Source organism: Hemiscyllium ocellatum, chromosome 9, assembly GCF_020745735.1.
Source record: "Hemiscyllium ocellatum isolate sHemOce1 chromosome 9, sHemOce1.pat.X.cur, whole genome shotgun sequence".
Classification (NCBI taxonomy): Eukaryota; Metazoa; Chordata; class Chondrichthyes; order Orectolobiformes; family Hemiscylliidae; genus Hemiscyllium; species Hemiscyllium ocellatum.
The window spans coordinates 66,149,386-66,168,251 of NC_083409.1; the positions used below are offsets into that span (position 1 = coordinate 66,149,386).

The 18,866-nt window shown below is 38.9% G+C and overlaps 1 protein-coding gene across 1 annotated transcript in view; it reads right to left on the bottom strand.

Moving 5' to 3' along the window:
- Positions 1 to 2,011: 2,011 nt before the first annotated feature.
- The window catches only part of frem1b (Fras1 related extracellular matrix 1b), a 192,311-nt gene continuing 175,456 nt past the window's right edge, over positions 2,012 to 18,866 (bottom strand). Inside the window, exons 31-36 of the mRNA XM_060830422.1 lie at positions 16,790 to 17,094; positions 16,512 to 16,559; positions 16,197 to 16,340; positions 9,170 to 9,285; positions 7,733 to 7,818; positions 2,012 to 3,333 (exon numbers count right to left, since the gene is read on the bottom strand). Coding sequence (XP_060686405.1) covers positions 3,125 to 3,333; positions 7,733 to 7,818; positions 9,170 to 9,285; positions 16,197 to 16,340; positions 16,512 to 16,559; positions 16,790 to 17,094 — 908 coding nt within the window. The 3' untranslated portion in view covers positions 2,012 to 3,124. The remainder of the gene's footprint in view (positions 3,334 to 7,732; positions 7,819 to 9,169; positions 9,286 to 16,196; positions 16,341 to 16,511; positions 16,560 to 16,789; positions 17,095 to 18,866) is intronic.

Consider the following 18,866-nt stretch of genomic DNA (forward strand, 5'->3'; position numbering starts at 1 on the left):
TGTAAAACATGGGTCACATTGCCAATGATTTTCTGATATGCCCAGCTGCTGGGCAAGGTTCCCCACTGATGGTGTTAACTTGGAAAATTATCCCCTTAAAGCAAAACACGATACATATTGGAGAAATGTAACACAAGTAATTCTGCCTGCATGAGAGCAAGGCCCCAGCAGGGGCTGCATGACAATAAACAATTATATCCCTTACCCCAACCCCCCAAAATGATATGATAGACAGATGATAATGTTTTGTTTGTGTTGATGTGCTTTAGTCCTGTAACTTGAATATATTTATAAATATAATGTACTGTAACTTCCAAAAATTAGCTTGCAATAAATCCTCCATTTATAACAAGTAAAAAATACAACAGAGATGGGAAATAATAATTTACATTACTTGTCAGTCAGGAAACCCACCTGAAATCAGTTGCATTGCTGATTTTACAATTTGTCCAACATTACTGAATTAAATTAGCTTCATTGTCACATATAGTCAAATAAGTACAGTGAAAAGTTTGCAGTCACCACATTACATTGCCATCTTAGGTACAAAGATGCCTAGGTATAGATAGGAATAAATTAGAAAAATAAAGAAGTAAAACATTAAGGATATCAGTCTTTCCAACCCAGTCCATGCCAGCACCTAGCATCAAGAGAGAACTCCACCACCTAGTTCAATGAAGATTAAAAGCAGACAGTGCGTAAAATCAGTGTTATACTCAATCTCTTCAGTTTCCCAAACAACCCAAAATTTTGAGCTAATATCCTCCATCGTCCTTGCAATGTTAGGGGAGCACTTCTCATATCTTTTAAAATTATAATGGGTGAATATACCAGTCAAGAAGTGCAAAAGTTACATTTAAACATGAAATGGAAAGTGCTTAAACACTAGATGCAAATATCTGAAAGAACAGAGGTTGCTGGATATTTAAAACGAAAACAGCAATTGCTATAAAACTTAAACATTAAACATCATTGCTTAAGCATTATCGGTATACTGGGGCAGTCAAGAGGATTATGCAAATCAAGCTTTTCAGATTCCTGAAAATTTGTATTTTAAACCTCAAATGTTTGTTCTTCAACTTTTTACTGATGTCTAATGGCCCTGATCATGTGCTAGCTGGCATTACATTAATTATCATGAGGGTACTCACGTTGTATCATTTGCTATCTATAATTGTAAACAGCGCTTTATATATCCTTCAGTTCTTATTCAGAAAGAAGAACATTTGCTATTAACATCCAAAAAACTAACAATTTTGATGCTGATGAATTATGAAAAGGAGAAGAGCAAAAAATGTCACCTAATGGACCAGTTTTCTTTTGTCAACACTAATGGTTTGAAGTATGCATGAAGAATTTTGGAAGCAAAAGGATGTATACCTTGCTTTGGATTGTTTCCCACAATATAAAAGGGCAATTACATTATTCATAAGTGTAACATAACAATGTACACCCCTTTAACAATGGTCTGTACATTACCTCTCTTCCAGGTTTCAGAATGGTTGTACCCAACCAAAGACTATATCTAAAGATAAGAATAGTTGGTTTTGATTTTTAAATTGTTTAATCCATTTTGATACATAATGAATCTCAAAGAACATTTGATTATTCATGGCATAAACATTCAAATTTTCCTGAAAATGATGATTGAAACAATTTTATTTACTATGAAAAATCTGGAAACATCACACATAATAAGAATGGAAATGTAGTTACATTGTGGAACAATAATCGATAAGTTCAGATGTAGCTTGCTATGTCATAACTAATACAACCTAAATAAGAATTTAGAAATGATTTTCCAGGATAGCATTTTCAATCAAAAATCCTTTCTTCCTTTTACTATAGGGTATATATTTCTGCACAACTATTTTTAAAATTCATGATATTATAAATCATTTAACATGCTACTATGTACAAGCCTCTTACTAACTTATATTGAAGCTTTTTTAATATGTTCTTATGATTTGAAGTATCACTACATGAGAGAATTTTAAACCTAAATGCAGTATAAAATGCTTGTCTGAAGAAAATAAAGGCAAAAGTATGCTATTGATGCACATTACTATTTTATTTATTGAAAAAAATAATGTGTTGATATTACATAATGTGGATATCAGCCGAAGTTTGAAAAGAGTAGGAGTGAAGTTTTGTGGTCTTAGAAGACTAATTGGAGTTGAATTCCATGAGATAAATTTTAATTTACAAAAATACAAGAACATTATGTACTTCTTGTGACTGCCACAATGACAAAACCCTCAATCGTGCTGATAAGCAATAATTTCACACATGCTGTAGTTTCATTGATAATTTCTCTGAAGTGTTGTTGGCAGATGCTGTAATATCAACAGCAAAGGATATTTAATACAAAGCTCTGGCTAATATTTGATTCTATTTACTGGGGAAGTAAGAGTGTGAGAGGAATGAGGAAAATTCCAGTCGGAAGAATCTAATGTTTGTGTTGAAATTACATAAATGGGTAAGAATTGTTTCATCACCACATGCAGCAATATTTTAGGCATATTTATAAATTAGTCCTCTGGTTGTTAGTTCAAAATAAGTCATAAATTTATCCTTTTAGGTAATACATGTGAAAATATCTACAGAAAGAATAATTTTCTGCAAATTGACAATGTTGCAATACACTGGCCAGAACAATTCAACTAATCCATGATTATTAAACTGAATAGCAAATTAAATTGCAATATTGGGCTTACCTCAAATTGAATTATTTTTCTTGTAGAGATAATTATTTTGTATCCTACTTGTATCTGAAAGATAACTTTAATTATTTGATTTTTTAGGAATTTCCACTTGCAGGCATCTTTTACTCACTTTAATGGTCATTATATAGGGATTTATCATTCACCATTGAAATTTAACATACATTCAAAATATGTTTTTTAGTACTTCACAATAAGTCACTCAATAGGGCATAAACAATAGAGTCTGCATTTTCTGTTTGAGCAGCTGGCTAACAATTATTTGAATGGCAAATACCTGAAAGAAATATTTAAGATTGTCATTATTTGCATATAAAGGTAGTCAGCGATTCTGTATTTTGCATTTTGAAGCATTTACCCTAGACATTTGCAAACACATAACCTCTCTTAAGGTGGCCTGGTTAAGGTCTTGATACAGAAGTACAGCAGATATACCTATCCTTTTTTTCATTACATAGTCTAGTCACCCATTTGCCTCCATGTTGGACAAGAGTACATCTCAGCTGAATATTTCCTCGTATTGAAGGCTTATTTTTCTTCCAGTTTGTAAAGGTTACTGGTCTTCCATTAGTCCATCTCCAATTTCCAGAGCCAGTCTCAGCTATTAAACCTGCAATGGAAATATTTAAAAATAATACAATCTACCTTGCCAATGTGTACACTGCAATTTACATGTGACTTAATATACACATTTGTCTATAACACATATAATATTTTTTTAACCAGATCAGTTATCATACTTTTGCAGAAGCTATATTACAAGTATTTACATTGTTAAACACTCACGTATGCTCATACATGACTATCATTTATCAATAAATTGTTCCATTTCATTCTAAAACCATTGATGATGCTTCTCAAAAATTATTTGCTGTAAATGCAGTCTCCTAAAATACCCTAAATTGAAGCCTGCATCCCCCTAAATGTCCTTAAAAAGTTGAAGGTCAACAACAAAAATGCCAAAAAACACTGCAGTTGATTTTGATACTTGGGTAGTTTTAAGGGATTAAAAGTAAAAGTAAAGTCACCACTGTCTTTCCACACTATAGGGCTGCTCTCTCATTAGAGAGAAATGACTGTTAACCTGAGGGTCACCACACCTAAGGTAAAGGGAGAGGTTGAGGAGGAGAGTCCTTTATGATAACCTGAACCACTGAGGAAGTGAACCCACACTGCTGCCATTTCTCTGCACTGCAAACCAGCCATCCAGCCAACTGAGCAAACTTACACCAACATCCACCTTAATCACTTACTGCTTTATACAGACTGCTATAATGGTTTAAAATTCAAGGTGGAAATGATGGGAACTGGGATGGGTGATGCCATTCACTCGTAAACCTATTCTTTTCATGACTATACTCATGAAGATGAGAGCACATTTTATTCTAATCATCAATTCAATTATAAAACTTCACATAGCACACAATGGCTAGATCCCTGACCCCTGTTTTCCAGCTGACTGCTCGACTCAACATCTTCCCATCTATTCAACCAAGATTTTGGTTTCACAGAGCATAACTATTCTTATAAAGGTGTAAAGATGTATAAATTAACTTTGCTGTGGTCTAAACGATTGAAATTAATTTGATCATGCAATAATGATATCTTGTTGAAATGGAGTAGTTCTGCTCTACACGGCAAAAGTTTGAGAAATCTATAACAAAAGAAAGAGGAGCAGGACCAGGCATCTAGTCACTGTTATTATATAAGATCACGATTGATCTGACCCCGGCCTCAATTCCTTTTCCATATCAGCACCTCATAAGCTTCAACTCCTTGAAATGTCAAAAATCTACCTAACTCATCTTTAAATATGTACTGTGAACTAGCTCCACATTAGTCTGAGGTAGAGAATTCCAGACATTCACTGATCTCAGAAGAAATTTCTTCACATCTCAGTTTTAAATCAGTGCCCCCTTATTCAGCAACTACGTCCCTTTTCTCACCCCACGAATGGGAACAATTTTCAGCATCTACCCTATCAAAGTCCCCAATAATCTTAAAAGTTTCAATCATTCTACCCCTTATTTTTCCAAACTGTAATGAATAAAGGCCTAACTTGTTTAGCTGTTCTCGATAAGTCAAACCCTTCATTCTAGATATGAGCCTAATGAATCTCTTTTGAACTGCTTTCAATGCCAGTACACCATTGTTAAATACCAGAACCAAAACTGTGCACAGCACTTCAGTTGTAGCCTCAACTGCACCTTATACACTTGTAACAAGATTTTCCTGTTTGTGAACTCCAAACCTGAGCAATAAAGGCCAACATTCTATATGCCTTGTTAATAACTTGCTGGACCCACATACTAACTTTTTACGTCTCACATACAAGAACACTAGATCCTATTCTCTGCAATTCTTTGGTATCTTAATCAACAGAAAAATAATACTTTGCCTTGTGATTCTTCCTGCCAAGTTTTTACCCACTCACTCAACCAATCTATATCCCTTTGGAGATTCTTTATGTCCTCATCACAACATGCCTTCCAGCCTGAAGAAAGGTCACTGAATCCAAAATGTTAACTCTGCTTTCTCACCACTGATGTTTATCTAAGAGTACAATGGGATCTTGATCAACTGGGCCAATGAGCTGAGGAGTGCCAGATGGAGTTTAATTGAATAAAGGAAAGATTTTGCATTTTGGTAATATGAACAAGGACAGGACTTATACAGTTACTGGTAGGGCCCTGGGGAGTGTTGTCCAACAGAGAGACCTTGTGGTTCAGGTACATATATCCTTGAAAGTTGTGTCATAAGTAGACAGGGTGGCAAAGGAGGCATTGAAGACACTTGCCTTCATTGCTCAGACCATTAAGTGCAGGAGTTGGGACATCATGTTGTGGTTGTACTGGACATTAGTGAATCTACTTTTGGAGTACCGTGTCCAGTCCTGGATGCCATTCTATAGGAAGAACATTATTAAATTGAAGAGGGTTCAGAATAGATCTACAAAGACGTTAACAGGATTGGACGGTTTGAGTTATAAGGAGGGACTGGATAGGCTGGGATGCTTTTCACTGCAGCATAGGAGGTTGAGGGGAGATCTTATAGAAGTTTATAAGTTCAAGACGGGCATTGATAAAGTGAATAGCAAAGATCTTTTCCCTAGGATAGGAGTGTTCAAAACTAGAGGGCACAATTTTAAGGTAAAAGAAAGCGAGGACTGCAGATGTTGGAGATCAGAGCTGAAAATGTGTTGCTGGAAAAGCGCAGCAGGTAAGGTAGCATCCAAGGAGCAGGAGAATCGACGTTTGGGCATGAGCCCTTCTTCAGGAATGAGGAGAGTGTGCCAAGCAGGCTAAGATAAAAGGTAGGGAGGAGGAACTTGGGGGAGGGGCGTTGGAAATGTGATAGGTGGAAGGAGGTTAAGGTGAGGGTGATAGGCCAGGTGGGGGTGGGGGATGAGAGGTCAGGAAGAAGATTGCAGGCTAGGAAGGTGGTGCTGAGTTCAACGGTTGGGACTGAGACAAGGTGGGGGGAGGGGAATTGAGGAAACTGGAGAAATCTGAGTTCATCCCTTGTGGTTGGAGGGTTTCTAGGCAGAAGATGAGGCGCTCTTCCTCCAGCCGTTGTGTTGCTATGGTCTGGCGATGGAGGAGTCCAAGGACCTGCATGTCCTTGGTGGAGTGGGAGGGGGATTTGAAGTGTGAGCCATGGGTGGTTGGGTTGGTTGGTCCGGGTGTCCCAGAGATGTTCTCTGAAACGTTCCACAAGTAGACAGCCTGTCTCCCTAATATAGGGGAGGCCACATCAGGTGCAGCAGATGCAGTAAATAATGTGTGTGGAGGTGCAGGTGAATTTGTGGTGGATATGGAAGGATTCCTTGGGGCCTTGGAGGGAAGTAAGGGGGGAGGTGTGGGCACAAGTTTTGTATTTCTTGCGCTTGCAGGGGAAGGTACCGGGAGTGGAGGTTTTGTTGGTGGGGGGTGTGGACCTGACAAGGGAGTCATGGAGGGACTGGTCTTTTCGGAATGTTGATAGGAGAGGGGAGGGAAATATATCCCTGTTGGTCCGTTTGGAGATGGCGGAAATGACGACGGATGATATGATGTATATGGAGGTTGGTGGGTTGGTCGGTGAGGACCAGTGGGGTTCTGTCCTGGTGGAGATTGGAGGGGCGGGGCTCAAGGGCGGATCAGCAGGAAGTGGAGGAGATGCAGTGGAAAGCATCGACGATCACGTCTGGGGGGAAATTGTGGTCTTTGAAGAAGGAGGCCATCTGGATTGTTTGGTATTGGACTAGAGCATTGTACATAAATACATGCAATAAGCAAAATGAGGTAGATGAGCCCATAGAGCAAATTGAAATTAGCGGGTACGATGTTCTGAGTATCACAGACGTGGCTGTAAGTGGATCAGGGCTGAGAGCTAAACATCCAAGGATACACATCCTATTGGAAGGACAGGAAGATGGGCAGAGGGGGTGGGGCTTCCTTGTTAGTAAGAAGTGAAATTACATTGATACGAAGAAGTGATATAGAATCAGAAGGTATCAAATTTGTGTGAGTAGAGTTGAGGAACCTCAAAGGAAAAAAGATCCTGATCAGAGTTATGTCCTGGCCCCCAAGCAGTAGTCAGGATGTGGGGCAGAAAATAAATGAGGAGATAGAAAAGTTGTGTAAGACACTATTACAATAATCATGGGGTACTTCAATATGCAAGTGGACTGGGAAAATCAGGTTAGTAGTGGATCCTAAGAAATGGAATTTGTGAAAAGTTGATGAGATTTTCTTTGCAGCAACTTTTGGTAGAGCTCACTAGGGAACAGGTAATTCTGGATTTGGTGATGTATAATGATGGAGACTTAATTAGGGAGCTTACAGAGTTAAAATTTAATCTATGGTTTTAGTTACAAATGCTTTAAATTTTCCCCAAAAATTGAACATTTGGCATCAGAAGCCCATCCAAAGACAAATTCAAATGCTGTTACTTCAATGTACTGTATTTCTACCCTTAAGAAGAATGTACATATATCACAATTCCTAAATTTCTGTCCATATACATACCAATCCAAAATGACTGTCTTCTGGCAAACTTCCAAAGCCACTTCAGTTCTTTTCTGGAATGTACACTGACTAAATTAGCATTAAACCTATACACAGAAAATAACAAGAATTAATTACCATCCCTTTCTTTAAAAAGTAACTGTTTAACATATTATAATTTACATTGTGTCAATGCCAGAAGATGACAATGGAGATAGATTCTAATAAGAAGCATTATATTATTAAAAGCTAATATTAAAATAATTTTCGGGGATAAACTGCAGAAGGTAGTGTGTGAAGTGCTTTTTTGTGTTGACTATTTGGCTTACTTTATATTCTGTATCAGTTTGAAAATAAATATTGGGAAGTGTTTAAATCATATAAATGTACTCATAACCCCGAAATATCCAAAGGTGCTTTTTAGCCAGTTAAGAACTTCTAATTAATTACTACACTGATGGAACATTAGTTGAGGCTTCAACTGAAAGATAGCACCTCTAATCATTCAGTGTTCCCTCAGTGCTACACTGGATTGTCAGCCTAGATTTTTTACTCAGGTCTCTAGAAGGGGACTTAAACATATAATGCCTGAGGAGAAAGTGCCATCCTGCATATTGACTGCTATTATTTCAGCATCTTGTTAATCAAATAGCCATCGTCCATCTACTTCACATTACTCAGACTACGTTTTCACAGTATTGTTACTTCCTATTTCTCCTTGAAATCAAGAAGATTTGCTGAAATCAAGACCTTTGCATCATCTCCTAGTTTAATTACTTTTTATAATGATATTCAAAACTTAAGCCATCCACCTTAAGCTCAAGCTAAGTTCTATGTTCATTCAGTCTTTCATCTTTCTACAATGGAACAGTTTTCAAAATCCAAACTTGGCTTCACTCAATTATGATACTACAACTTTTCTAATTTTCTGTCCTATGTATTTCAACAGTTGGTGATATCTCAAATTATACACCTTGCTTCCTTAACTAAAATGTGAGTTGCAGTACACTCATCCAGGATAACGTATTACTAAATCAGTTACCAGATCTAGGAATATATAAAATAGGTTACAGATGGCTTCATGACAATGTTATCAATTCACTAAAGAAAGGACTAATTAAATATAGATCTGAAGTATGATACAAAACTTATCAACATAGTAATTTACTGTAAATTAATACTATATATTATTAAATAAAATGTTGTGTAGTAACACCAACATGTTTTTAACTCAAAAGCCATTCATCAACTCTAATATTGGAACAGTCATAGTAATGCAGTTCCTGATAAAAAGAGATTAGAACTGCCCATTATTCTTGAGAGAGCAGTCCTTTGTTTTCCTATCATTAATTGTCTACTACTGGCTTAAACTTGATATCCTTACGTAGGTGCCTTAGAGGTTTTGAAATGAACTTCACTGAGTGAATCTTTATTAGTCAGTTGACAGGAATTGCTCACATTTGCCTACAGGCCATTTCAGCTCCTTGCCAGGTTGCATTTCTCTCAGGATTCAAAATATAACAATGTTTCTTGTGCTGGGTCCAGCCTGAAGGACATTCCATTTGTTGATTTGCCTGTAAGTATGCAAAATTGTAATTGCTGCTTAACATTTGTTTCAAATATGCTGTAGTTTTCAAATAAAAGTAATTGAAATCTCCTTGACTCTGAGGTAGACCAAAAATGTATACTTTTTGAAACTTTTTAAAACTCTAAGCACTGAGGATATGCAGAACACATGCAGGAAATGAACATTACGCCAGGTTTAATCCCTCCTTCTGTTCTGAGTTAGTGGATCTCAACCAGGGCACTGGGGCAGGGAACAATAATTAGATACATGGCCCCAAGGCTAAAGAGGGGAAACAAAGTCATGTTCCCATCCTGATTACAATCTAATGGCCCTTCCTGGAAACTGAGTACTTGGACATTAAATGAGAAGATAACCAGGTTTAGTCATGATGTACTCTGTGGTTTCAATGTTTACTGTCTTGGCCTCAAACGTAGAGCATGATTACTTTTGGGAGATACTAAGTGCTGCTACCTCTAATAGAACTACACGATGGTTAAGCTTTCATGAGACATGGATGACAGCAGGAAGAAAGTGAAACAGCCTCTCTGTTATTATCAAGTGGAAATCACCACTGCTCAATGTCTGTGTTGGCAGAAATTTAATGCCCTCCCCCAAAGGAAATTGGAAATAGGGGCATTTCATGTGCTCGGAGAAAGTGAGAACTGCAGATGCTAGAGATCAGAGTCAAAAGGTATGGTGCTGGAAATGCACAACTGGTCAGGCAGTATCCGAGGAGCAGGAGAATCGACGTTTCGAGCATAAGTTCTTCATCAGTGCGTTCCATGTACTGAAAGGTAACGATTCGGAACCCTGCAATGTTCTCACCTCTGCCCCAGCTAAATCCATGGTAGAAAGGCTCATGGAAACCCATCCCAGCCCACTGACAATTGAAACTATTGAGTAGACAATTAATACCCATTTAAGGACGTCTTCCCGCACTTCTGGAATTTAGCCAGAAGCTGGCTAGGCAGTCACCTTGTAGAAAACCCAGAAGGTAAGCTTGTTAAATGGGGATTGAGAGAGGGTTAAGGGACCCGGCTTCAAGAAGGATGGGCAGTTGCCCACTGAGAGCCACCTCTCCTGCTCTTGATACGGATTCCATTTCCTCCACTCCATGATCCTCAAGCTGTGCTTGTTCACCTATAGCTGAAATCACTCAGTAATCCTAAACCTCTCCCTCATGCATCACCAGCTGATGCCTCTATTCTTCCAGTGGCATGGCCTGCAACTGGCAGGTGCAGGTCTCTGGTTGGCTGCAGTCCCAGGTAGTGGGATACCTGCCTCCAGTGCCTTTTGTCCTGGGGAAGACCTGCCACTTACCACTTAATACCAGTGGACTTTTCAAGAAGGGAAGAAGTTTCTGTTTACTTGCCAGCCAATGGGTGAGATCTCATCAACTGCAAGGAGTGCATTGCTCCTAAAAGAAAAATAATTAGCTGCACTCTTTGCTTGTCCCTAACTGCCCAGAGGGCAGTTAAGAGTCAATCACATCACTGAGGATCTGGAGTCACGTGTAGGACAGACCAGGTAAAGATGATAGTTTCTTTCTCCGAAAGGACACTAATGCACCAGGTCGGTTTTTCTGACAATTGACAATGGTTTTTTGGTCATCTTTAGGCTCTTAATTCCAGGGATTTTGTTAAAAATTGAATTAAATAAAATCAGTGGCAGTTTTGATCATAATTCTGGGTATCCCAGTTTAAGATGTTCTCAAAGCCTTTGAGGAGATAAAGATGAGATTAGGATTGATGGTTATTATGAGGATAAATTAAGTAACCTGAGATTGTACAGTAGGGGACATTCATAGAGATGTACAGCATGGAAACAAACCCTTTCGTCCAACCCGTCCATGACGACCAGATATCACAACCCAATTTAGTCCCACCTGCCAGCAACTGGCCCATATCCCTCCAAACCGTTACTATTCATATATCCATCCAAATGCCTCTTAAATGTTGCAATTGTACCAGCCTCCACCATTTCCTCTGACAGCTCATTTCATACATGTACCATCCTCTGCGTGATAAAGTTGCCTCTTAGGTCTCTTCTTTATCTTTCCCCTCTTACCCTAAACCTATGCCCTCTAGTTCTGGACTCCCCCATCCCAGGGAAAAGACTTTGCCTACTTACCCTATCCATTCTCCTCATAATTTTGTAAACCTCTATAAGGTCACCCCTCAGCCCCCGATGCTCCAGGGAAAATAGCCCCAGCCTATTCAGCCTCTCCCTATAGCTCAAATCCTCCAACCCTGGCAACATCCTTGTAAATCTTTTCTGAACCCTTTCAAGTTTCACAACATCTTTCCGATAGGAAGGAGACCAGAATTGCACACAATATTCCAACAGTGGCCTCACAAATGTCCTGTATAGCCACAACATGACCTCCCAACTCCTGTACTCAATACTCTGATCAATAAACGAAAGCATACCAAACGCCTTCTTCACTATCTTATTTACCTGTGACTCCACTTTCAAGTGCACTCCAAGGTCTCTTTGTTCAGCAATACTCCCTAGGACCTTACCATTAAGTGTATAAGTCCTGCTAAGATTTGATTTCCCAAAATGCAGCACCTCACATTTATCTGAATTAAACTCCATCTGCCACTTCTCAGCCCATTGGCCCATCTGGCCCAGATCTTGTTGTAATCTGAGGTAACCCTCTTTGCTGTCCACTACACCTCCAATTTTGCTGTCATCTGCAAACTTACTAACTGTACCTCTTATGCTTGCATCCAAATCATTTATGCAAATGACAAAAAGTAGCAGACCCAGCACTGATCCTTGTGGCATTCCACTGGTCACAGGCCTCCAGTCTGAAAAACAACTCTCCACCACCATCCTCTGTCTTCTACCTTTGAGCCAGTTCTGTATCCAAATGGCTAGTTCTCCTTGTATTCTGTGAGATCTAACCTTGTTAATCAGTCTCCCATGGGGAACCTTGTCGAACGCCTTGCTGAAGTCCATATAGATCACATCTATCGCACTGCCCTCATCAATTCTCTTTGTTACTTCTTCAAAAATCTCAATCAAGTTTGTGAGATATGATTTCCCACGCACAAAGACATGTTGACTATCCCTAATCAGTCCTTGTTTTCCAAACACATGTACATCCTGTCCCTCAGGATTCCCTCCAACAACTTGCCCACCACTGACGTCAGGCTCATGGTCTATAGTTCCCTGGCTTGTCCTCACCACCCTTCTTAAACAGTGGCACCACATTAGCCAACCTCCAGCCTTCTGGCACCTCACCTGTGACTATCGATGATACAAATGTCTCAGCAAGAGGCCCAGCAATCACTTCTCTAGCTTCCCACAGAGTTCTTGGGTACACCTGATCAGGTCCTGGGGATTTAACCACCTTTATGTGTTTCAAGACATCCAGCACGTCCTCCTCTGTAATATGGCCATTCTGCAAGATGTCACCATCTATTTCCCTACAGTCTATATCTTCCATATCATGTTCCACAGTAAATACTGATGCAAAATACTCATTTAGTATTTTCCCCATTTTCTGCAGCTCCACGTAAAGGTCGCTTTTCTGATCTCTGAGGGGCCTTATTCTCTCCCTAGTTATCCTTTTGTCCTTAATGTATTTGCAAAAACTCTTTGGATTCTCCTTAATTCCATTTGCCAAAGCTATCTTATGTCCCCTTTTTGCCCTCCTGCTTTCCCTCTTAAGTATACTGCTACTTCCTTTGTACTCTTCTAAGGATTCACTCGATCTATCCTGTCTTTACCTTACATATGCTTTCTTCTTTTTCTTAACCAAACCCTCAATTTTTTTAGTCATCTAGCATTCCCTATACCACAAGCCTTTCCTTTCACCCTGACAAGTATGTACTTTTTCTGGATTCTCGTTATCTCATTTCTGAAGGCTTCCCATTTTCCAGCCGTCCCTCCACCCGCAAACATCTGCCCCCAATCAGCTTTTGAAAGTTCTTGCCTAATACCATCAAAATTGGCTTAATTACCATCAATAGAAGTTTTCAAAATTATAAAGTATTTGATTGAATAAATAAAGACAAATGGATTCCATTGGCAAATGGGTTGATAATTAGATATCAGAGATTTAAAATAATTTGCAAAAAAGTTAGGGGGGATCTAAGAGAAATATTTTTGCACAGCGGGTTGTTAAAACCTAAAGCATATGACTTGAAAGAAGTGGAAGTAAATTCCAGCAGAATTTCTGAAAGCTGATTGGAAATGTATTGAAAAGGAGTAATTTGGAAGGTGTCTCAGTGCATTAAAAAGTTCTTTGAAAGAGACAGTACAAACATTGCATAGCCTGTTTCTAAGCCATGAGAATCTATGATTTTACAATTGCAGACTTATCATCCTTACTCAAAAAGCCATTATGGATATTGATTTCCCTGGTGTGAATGTTTTATTTACTACTGCACTCAGCATTTCCAGATCCTTGGTAGCATTATCATTATCATTATCCTCGAACCTACACAGCATCCCCATTCAACCCAGTGGAATACAGCCGGATTAGAAATTGGCTGGAAACTAAAGACCCAACTTTGTGAAGATCAGACATGTCTTCTAGGACTTTTCCCAGCAAATCCTTTCTGCCCTCCTGTCAAGTTTCAATACATTCATCAATCTCTGGGCTCTGATAGCTGGGTTCTTGTAAACTAATATTGTCTCATTCATTGTGCTCATAAATGCTTTCACACATATTTCCGTCAGTCAGTTGGTCCTGGATAACTATCAGTGATGCAAAGTTTTGATTTTTTATCTTCAAAATCCAATTGTCTCTGCTACTTGTGATTCTGCCTGGTGAGGGAATACTACTTGGAACTTTATAAAGAGTCATAGAATCATATAGCTTGGAAACAGACCCTTTGGTCCAACTAGTCCATACCAATTATGTTCCCAAATTAAACTAGTCCCACCTGCCTGCACTTAGGTGTATGATGCAGTGGTCCTTTATTGACACATTTGTATTTGATATGAAATGCTTTCAATTGTTGTCACTATGAAACCTTTTTCAAGATCCAATCAGATTGAAAATGACTTACTTTCTTCTAAGCTTTATTAAAAATAGTTTGGCATACATGTACAACATGAGATTGGAATACATGGAATACTCAAAGATCAGAAAGGAGGGATTCCTTATCCCGTGGCATCAGGTTATTACAAACATACAGGGAAATTAAGGTTAAACAAAGGAAATTTTGATGAGGAATAAAGCTTGCAATTTACACCGGATTGACAAGTCCTTTATCTGTCTGTTCCTTCTTTCTATGTGATCACCTTCCCCAAAAGACACCCTTTTTTTCCCCAAGGGAGTCTACTTGACTGTTTTGCACAGCACCATCCCTCTCCATTGCCATCTACCACTAAAAGTCCCATTACGCAAAGTTGAAAGAAACCATGGCTGCCTATAAATGGAGCCACAGAGATGGACAGTACAGAATCAGACCCTTCAATCTAACTCATCCATACTGACCTGATATCCTAAATTAATCTAGTCATGTTTGCCAGCACTTGGCCAATATCCCTCTCAACCCTTCCTATTCATATATCCATCCACATGCCTTTTAAATGCTGTAATTGTACCAGTCTCCACCAATTCCTCTGGTAGTTCATTCCATATATTCACCACCCTTTGCTTGAAAAAATTGTGCATTAGGTCCCTTTTAAATTTTTCCCCTCTCACCCTAAACCTATGCCCTTTTGTTCTGGACTCACCCAACGCAGAGAAAAGATCTTGTCTATTTACTCAATCCATGTATAAACCTCTATAATATCACCCCTCAGCCTCTGATACTCTAGGGAAAACAGTCCCAGCCTATTCATCCTCTCCCTTTAGCTGAAACCTTCCAACCATAGCAACATACTTGTAAATTGTTTCTATACCCTTTCAAGTTTCACAACATCCTTCCTATAGAAGAGAAACCAGAATTGCACACAATATTCCAAAAGTAGCCTCAACAATGTCCTGTACAGCCTTAACGTGACCTCCCAATTCCTACACTCACTGTTCTGACCAATAAAGGAAAGCATACTAAACACCTTCTTCACCATCCTATGTACCTGAGACTCAATTTTCAAGGAGCTATGAGCCTGCACTCCAAGGTATCTTTGTTCATGATGAATGTCAATCTTAAGTATGCATTTAGGAATCCAAAACCAAATTGGGTGTTTGAATTAATGCTTAAACTATACATTCCTGAAAATGAGTGGATCTATGGCCTTGGCAATTCCAGGGTCCATCCACTATAAGCATCTGCTCTAAACCCTGAGAAACTGTCAGGTGTTGTGATATCTCCCCACTTTCTTAGAGACTAAAGAGTACTTGTGCAACAAGGAGTGCATCTCAGGTCTTCTTGTAATGGAATGTTTGGGAATTCTACAGCCAGCTGCAATGAAGAATGATATCTCAGCTTCTTACACTTCCTCCTATCCCCCACAAACACAACAGATTGAAATGTCATTATTAATAATGTGAAAATAAAAGATTTGTTGCCATTCTTTCATTATACACTCAGCCTGCTCTAACAGATGGGACCCATTTCTGCTCTTTGGCTGGATTCAGTAGTTGTATTGCTTGCATGATCACTCTGAAGCTGGAGGTCTGGGGAAATTCTTCTGTTTGGAGTTTTTACTTCTGTGCCTTTTGATACCACAGAACTTATAACAGAGAGACAAACTTTCTGCTCCTTTCATGTCAACTGAATCTGCCATTTAAAGATGTAGCCAATTAACCTGGGCCATAGCTACAGTCCTTTCATCAAGGATGTGCACAAGGAAGCAACAGGAATATCTTTGCTCCTTTACACAGAAGTTAGCAAATGCTATTTGTCCTGCTTTAACAGATAAAAACAAAGAAAGAACTGTAGAATTAAAAATCACTCTGGAGAATCATTTTCCCTCAACTTGTGCAGGAGTTTAAGGAATGATAACATCTACCTGATCGTTGTTGCTGATTGATTGAATGTTTTCAGCTTTCGATGGGAGGTCTTTCTGGAGCAGGTCTGGTGCCTGATATTCTCTGGTTTGAGAGAAGTGAGGCAATTTTCCTTCTTCAATTCTTATTGGCACCATCCCATGATACTAACAAAAACAATGTAGTGGTAACCATTTAAAATCAAAATCATCTGCATGCTGTTTCTCAGAATGTACGTTTTAATCCCTCTGTTACATCTCTGTTGTAATTCTTTAACTGTTAAACTATATTGAAAAAAATGCTGAAATGCAAATATGCATATTTTCAGAAAAACTTACTCTCCACACAATCTCCCCATTCTCTCTCTGAATCGATGAGGGAGGAATCTGCAAACAATTGCAAGTTAAATTACTCAGCTTTATAATCACAACAGGCAAAATGAATCAGGAAAAAAATAATGTCAGATAAACAATAATGATTTTTCAATTTCCTACTGTTACGATGATTAGGAGATTATAATATCTTAATGCATATTTCATATAAAAAGAAATCAGTGAGAGGAACAATCAAGATTGTATCTCTAACACTTTAACTGGAAATTGTCATTTTTCCATACCACTCTGCTGCTTCCAAAAGCCTGAAGTTGTGTACTGGGTGTCACTGGAGAGACATCATCTCTGATCCGTGTTCCATAATAGTCCAAAAAATGGTCCATATGAGGAACATCACCCCTTGGAGGGTGAGTATGATGATTCTTGTGCAGATCGGGGTCTGTGAATAATCTTTCTCTCTCATTGAATATTCCTTCTTTTTTATCAGTGGGTGAGTTGGCAGACGTCTTCGTGAGTTCACTTAAACCACTGTCCATGTGACCATTATAATCATCTCCTCTTGTTTTCAAATCAGTATGATCACATCTGCCTGTAGAGAGATAATTTTAGAAATTTGCCCACAGGCATTAGGTTTTGTGGAACAGATTTCTCTGTTCTTGTTGATGAGATGACTGGATTGTCTGGGCAAGTAAGAATGAGACAATCAAGTGGAGAAAACTCCAGAACCGTGATTCACTGCCAAATTAAATTAATGGACAGAAACTTGGATGGGTTTGCACTCTTTCATAAGAAACAGGAGCAGAAGTATACCATTCAGCCCACTGAGTCTGCGCCATCATTGAATGAGATCACAGACCACAAGATACAGAAGCAGAATAAAACCATTTAGTCTGCACTGCCATTTGATCATGGCTGATATCTTTCTCAAATCCATTCTCCAGCCTTCTCCCCATAATCCCTGATTCCATTTTTAATCAAGAACCTATCTGTCTGTCTTAAGCACAATTAATGACTTGGCTTCTAAAGATTCACGACCCTCTAGCTGAAGAAATTCCTCCTCATGTCATTTCTAAAGGGTCGTCCCTTTTATCCCCATTCTCTGTCTACTGCTAGTCCGCGAATCCTCTATCCATGCTAGTACCTTGTCCCTAACACCATTGGCTCTTGTCTTATTTAGCAAACTCTTGCATGGAACTATGTCAAAGTTGTTTTGGAAATCAAAACAGATCATGTACACTGGCTTTCCTTTGTCTAACTTGACTGTTATCTCCTCAAAAAGTTCTAACAGATTTGTCAGGCATGGTGTCCCTTTTGATGAAGCCGGTCTGACTAAGCCCTTTTTTTCCATTTCCAAGAACTCCACAAACTCTTCCTTAATAATGTAGTATAAAATCCTAATAACAATTGAGGTCAGGCTAACTGGCCTGCAGTTTCCTGTCTTCTGCCTCCTTCCCTCCTTAAATTGAGGTGTTACTTTCAGCATTTTCCAGTCCTCTGGGATCCTTACTGACTCCAGTAATTCTTGCAAGATTACCACCAAAGCCTCTACACTCTCTTCAGCTATCTCCTTCAGAACTCTATGGTGTCAGCCATCTTGTATGGACGTTTATCCACACCTTCAGACCTTTCAGCTTCCCCAGCACATTTTCCTTCGTGATTGTCAATACACTCACCTCTGTCCCCTGACTTTCTTGAAGTTCTGGTATGCTGCTGGTGTCTTCCATCATGAAGAATGATGCAAAGTGCCTGTCCAGTTCCTCTGCCATTTCATTGTTCCCTGATACTACTTCGTCAATTCATTCTCCAGTAGTCCAATGTCCACTCTTGTCTTTTATATATCAGAAAAAAAGTTCTTGCAATCTTCTAAATTATGAGGTAAGTTACCCTCTTATGTCATCTTCTGCCTCCTTATTGTTATTTCAGTTGTCCTCTGGTTTTTAAAAACATCCCAATCATTTGGCTTCCCACTAATCGTCAGCACATTATATGCTTTACTTTTTGGCTTTTGTACTGTCCTTGACTTCCTTTATCAGCCATGGTTGCCTCATACTCCACTTAGTAAGTTTCTTTTTCATTGGGATCAATTCCTGCTGTTTCTTCTGAATTACCCTTCCACAGAAACTCCTGTCATTGCTGTTCCATTGTCTTCCATGCCAAGCTCCCTATCTAATCAACTCTGGCCAGGTCCGTTCTCATTTCTTGTAGTTACCATTACTCAACTGATATGCCATTACACCTGATTCCAGCTTCTCCCTCTCAAACTGCAGGGAAAATTCTGTCATATCATGGTCACTGCTCCCTAGGATTTCCTTCACCATAAGTTCCATGATCAAGTTTGCCTTAATACATATTGCAAAATCC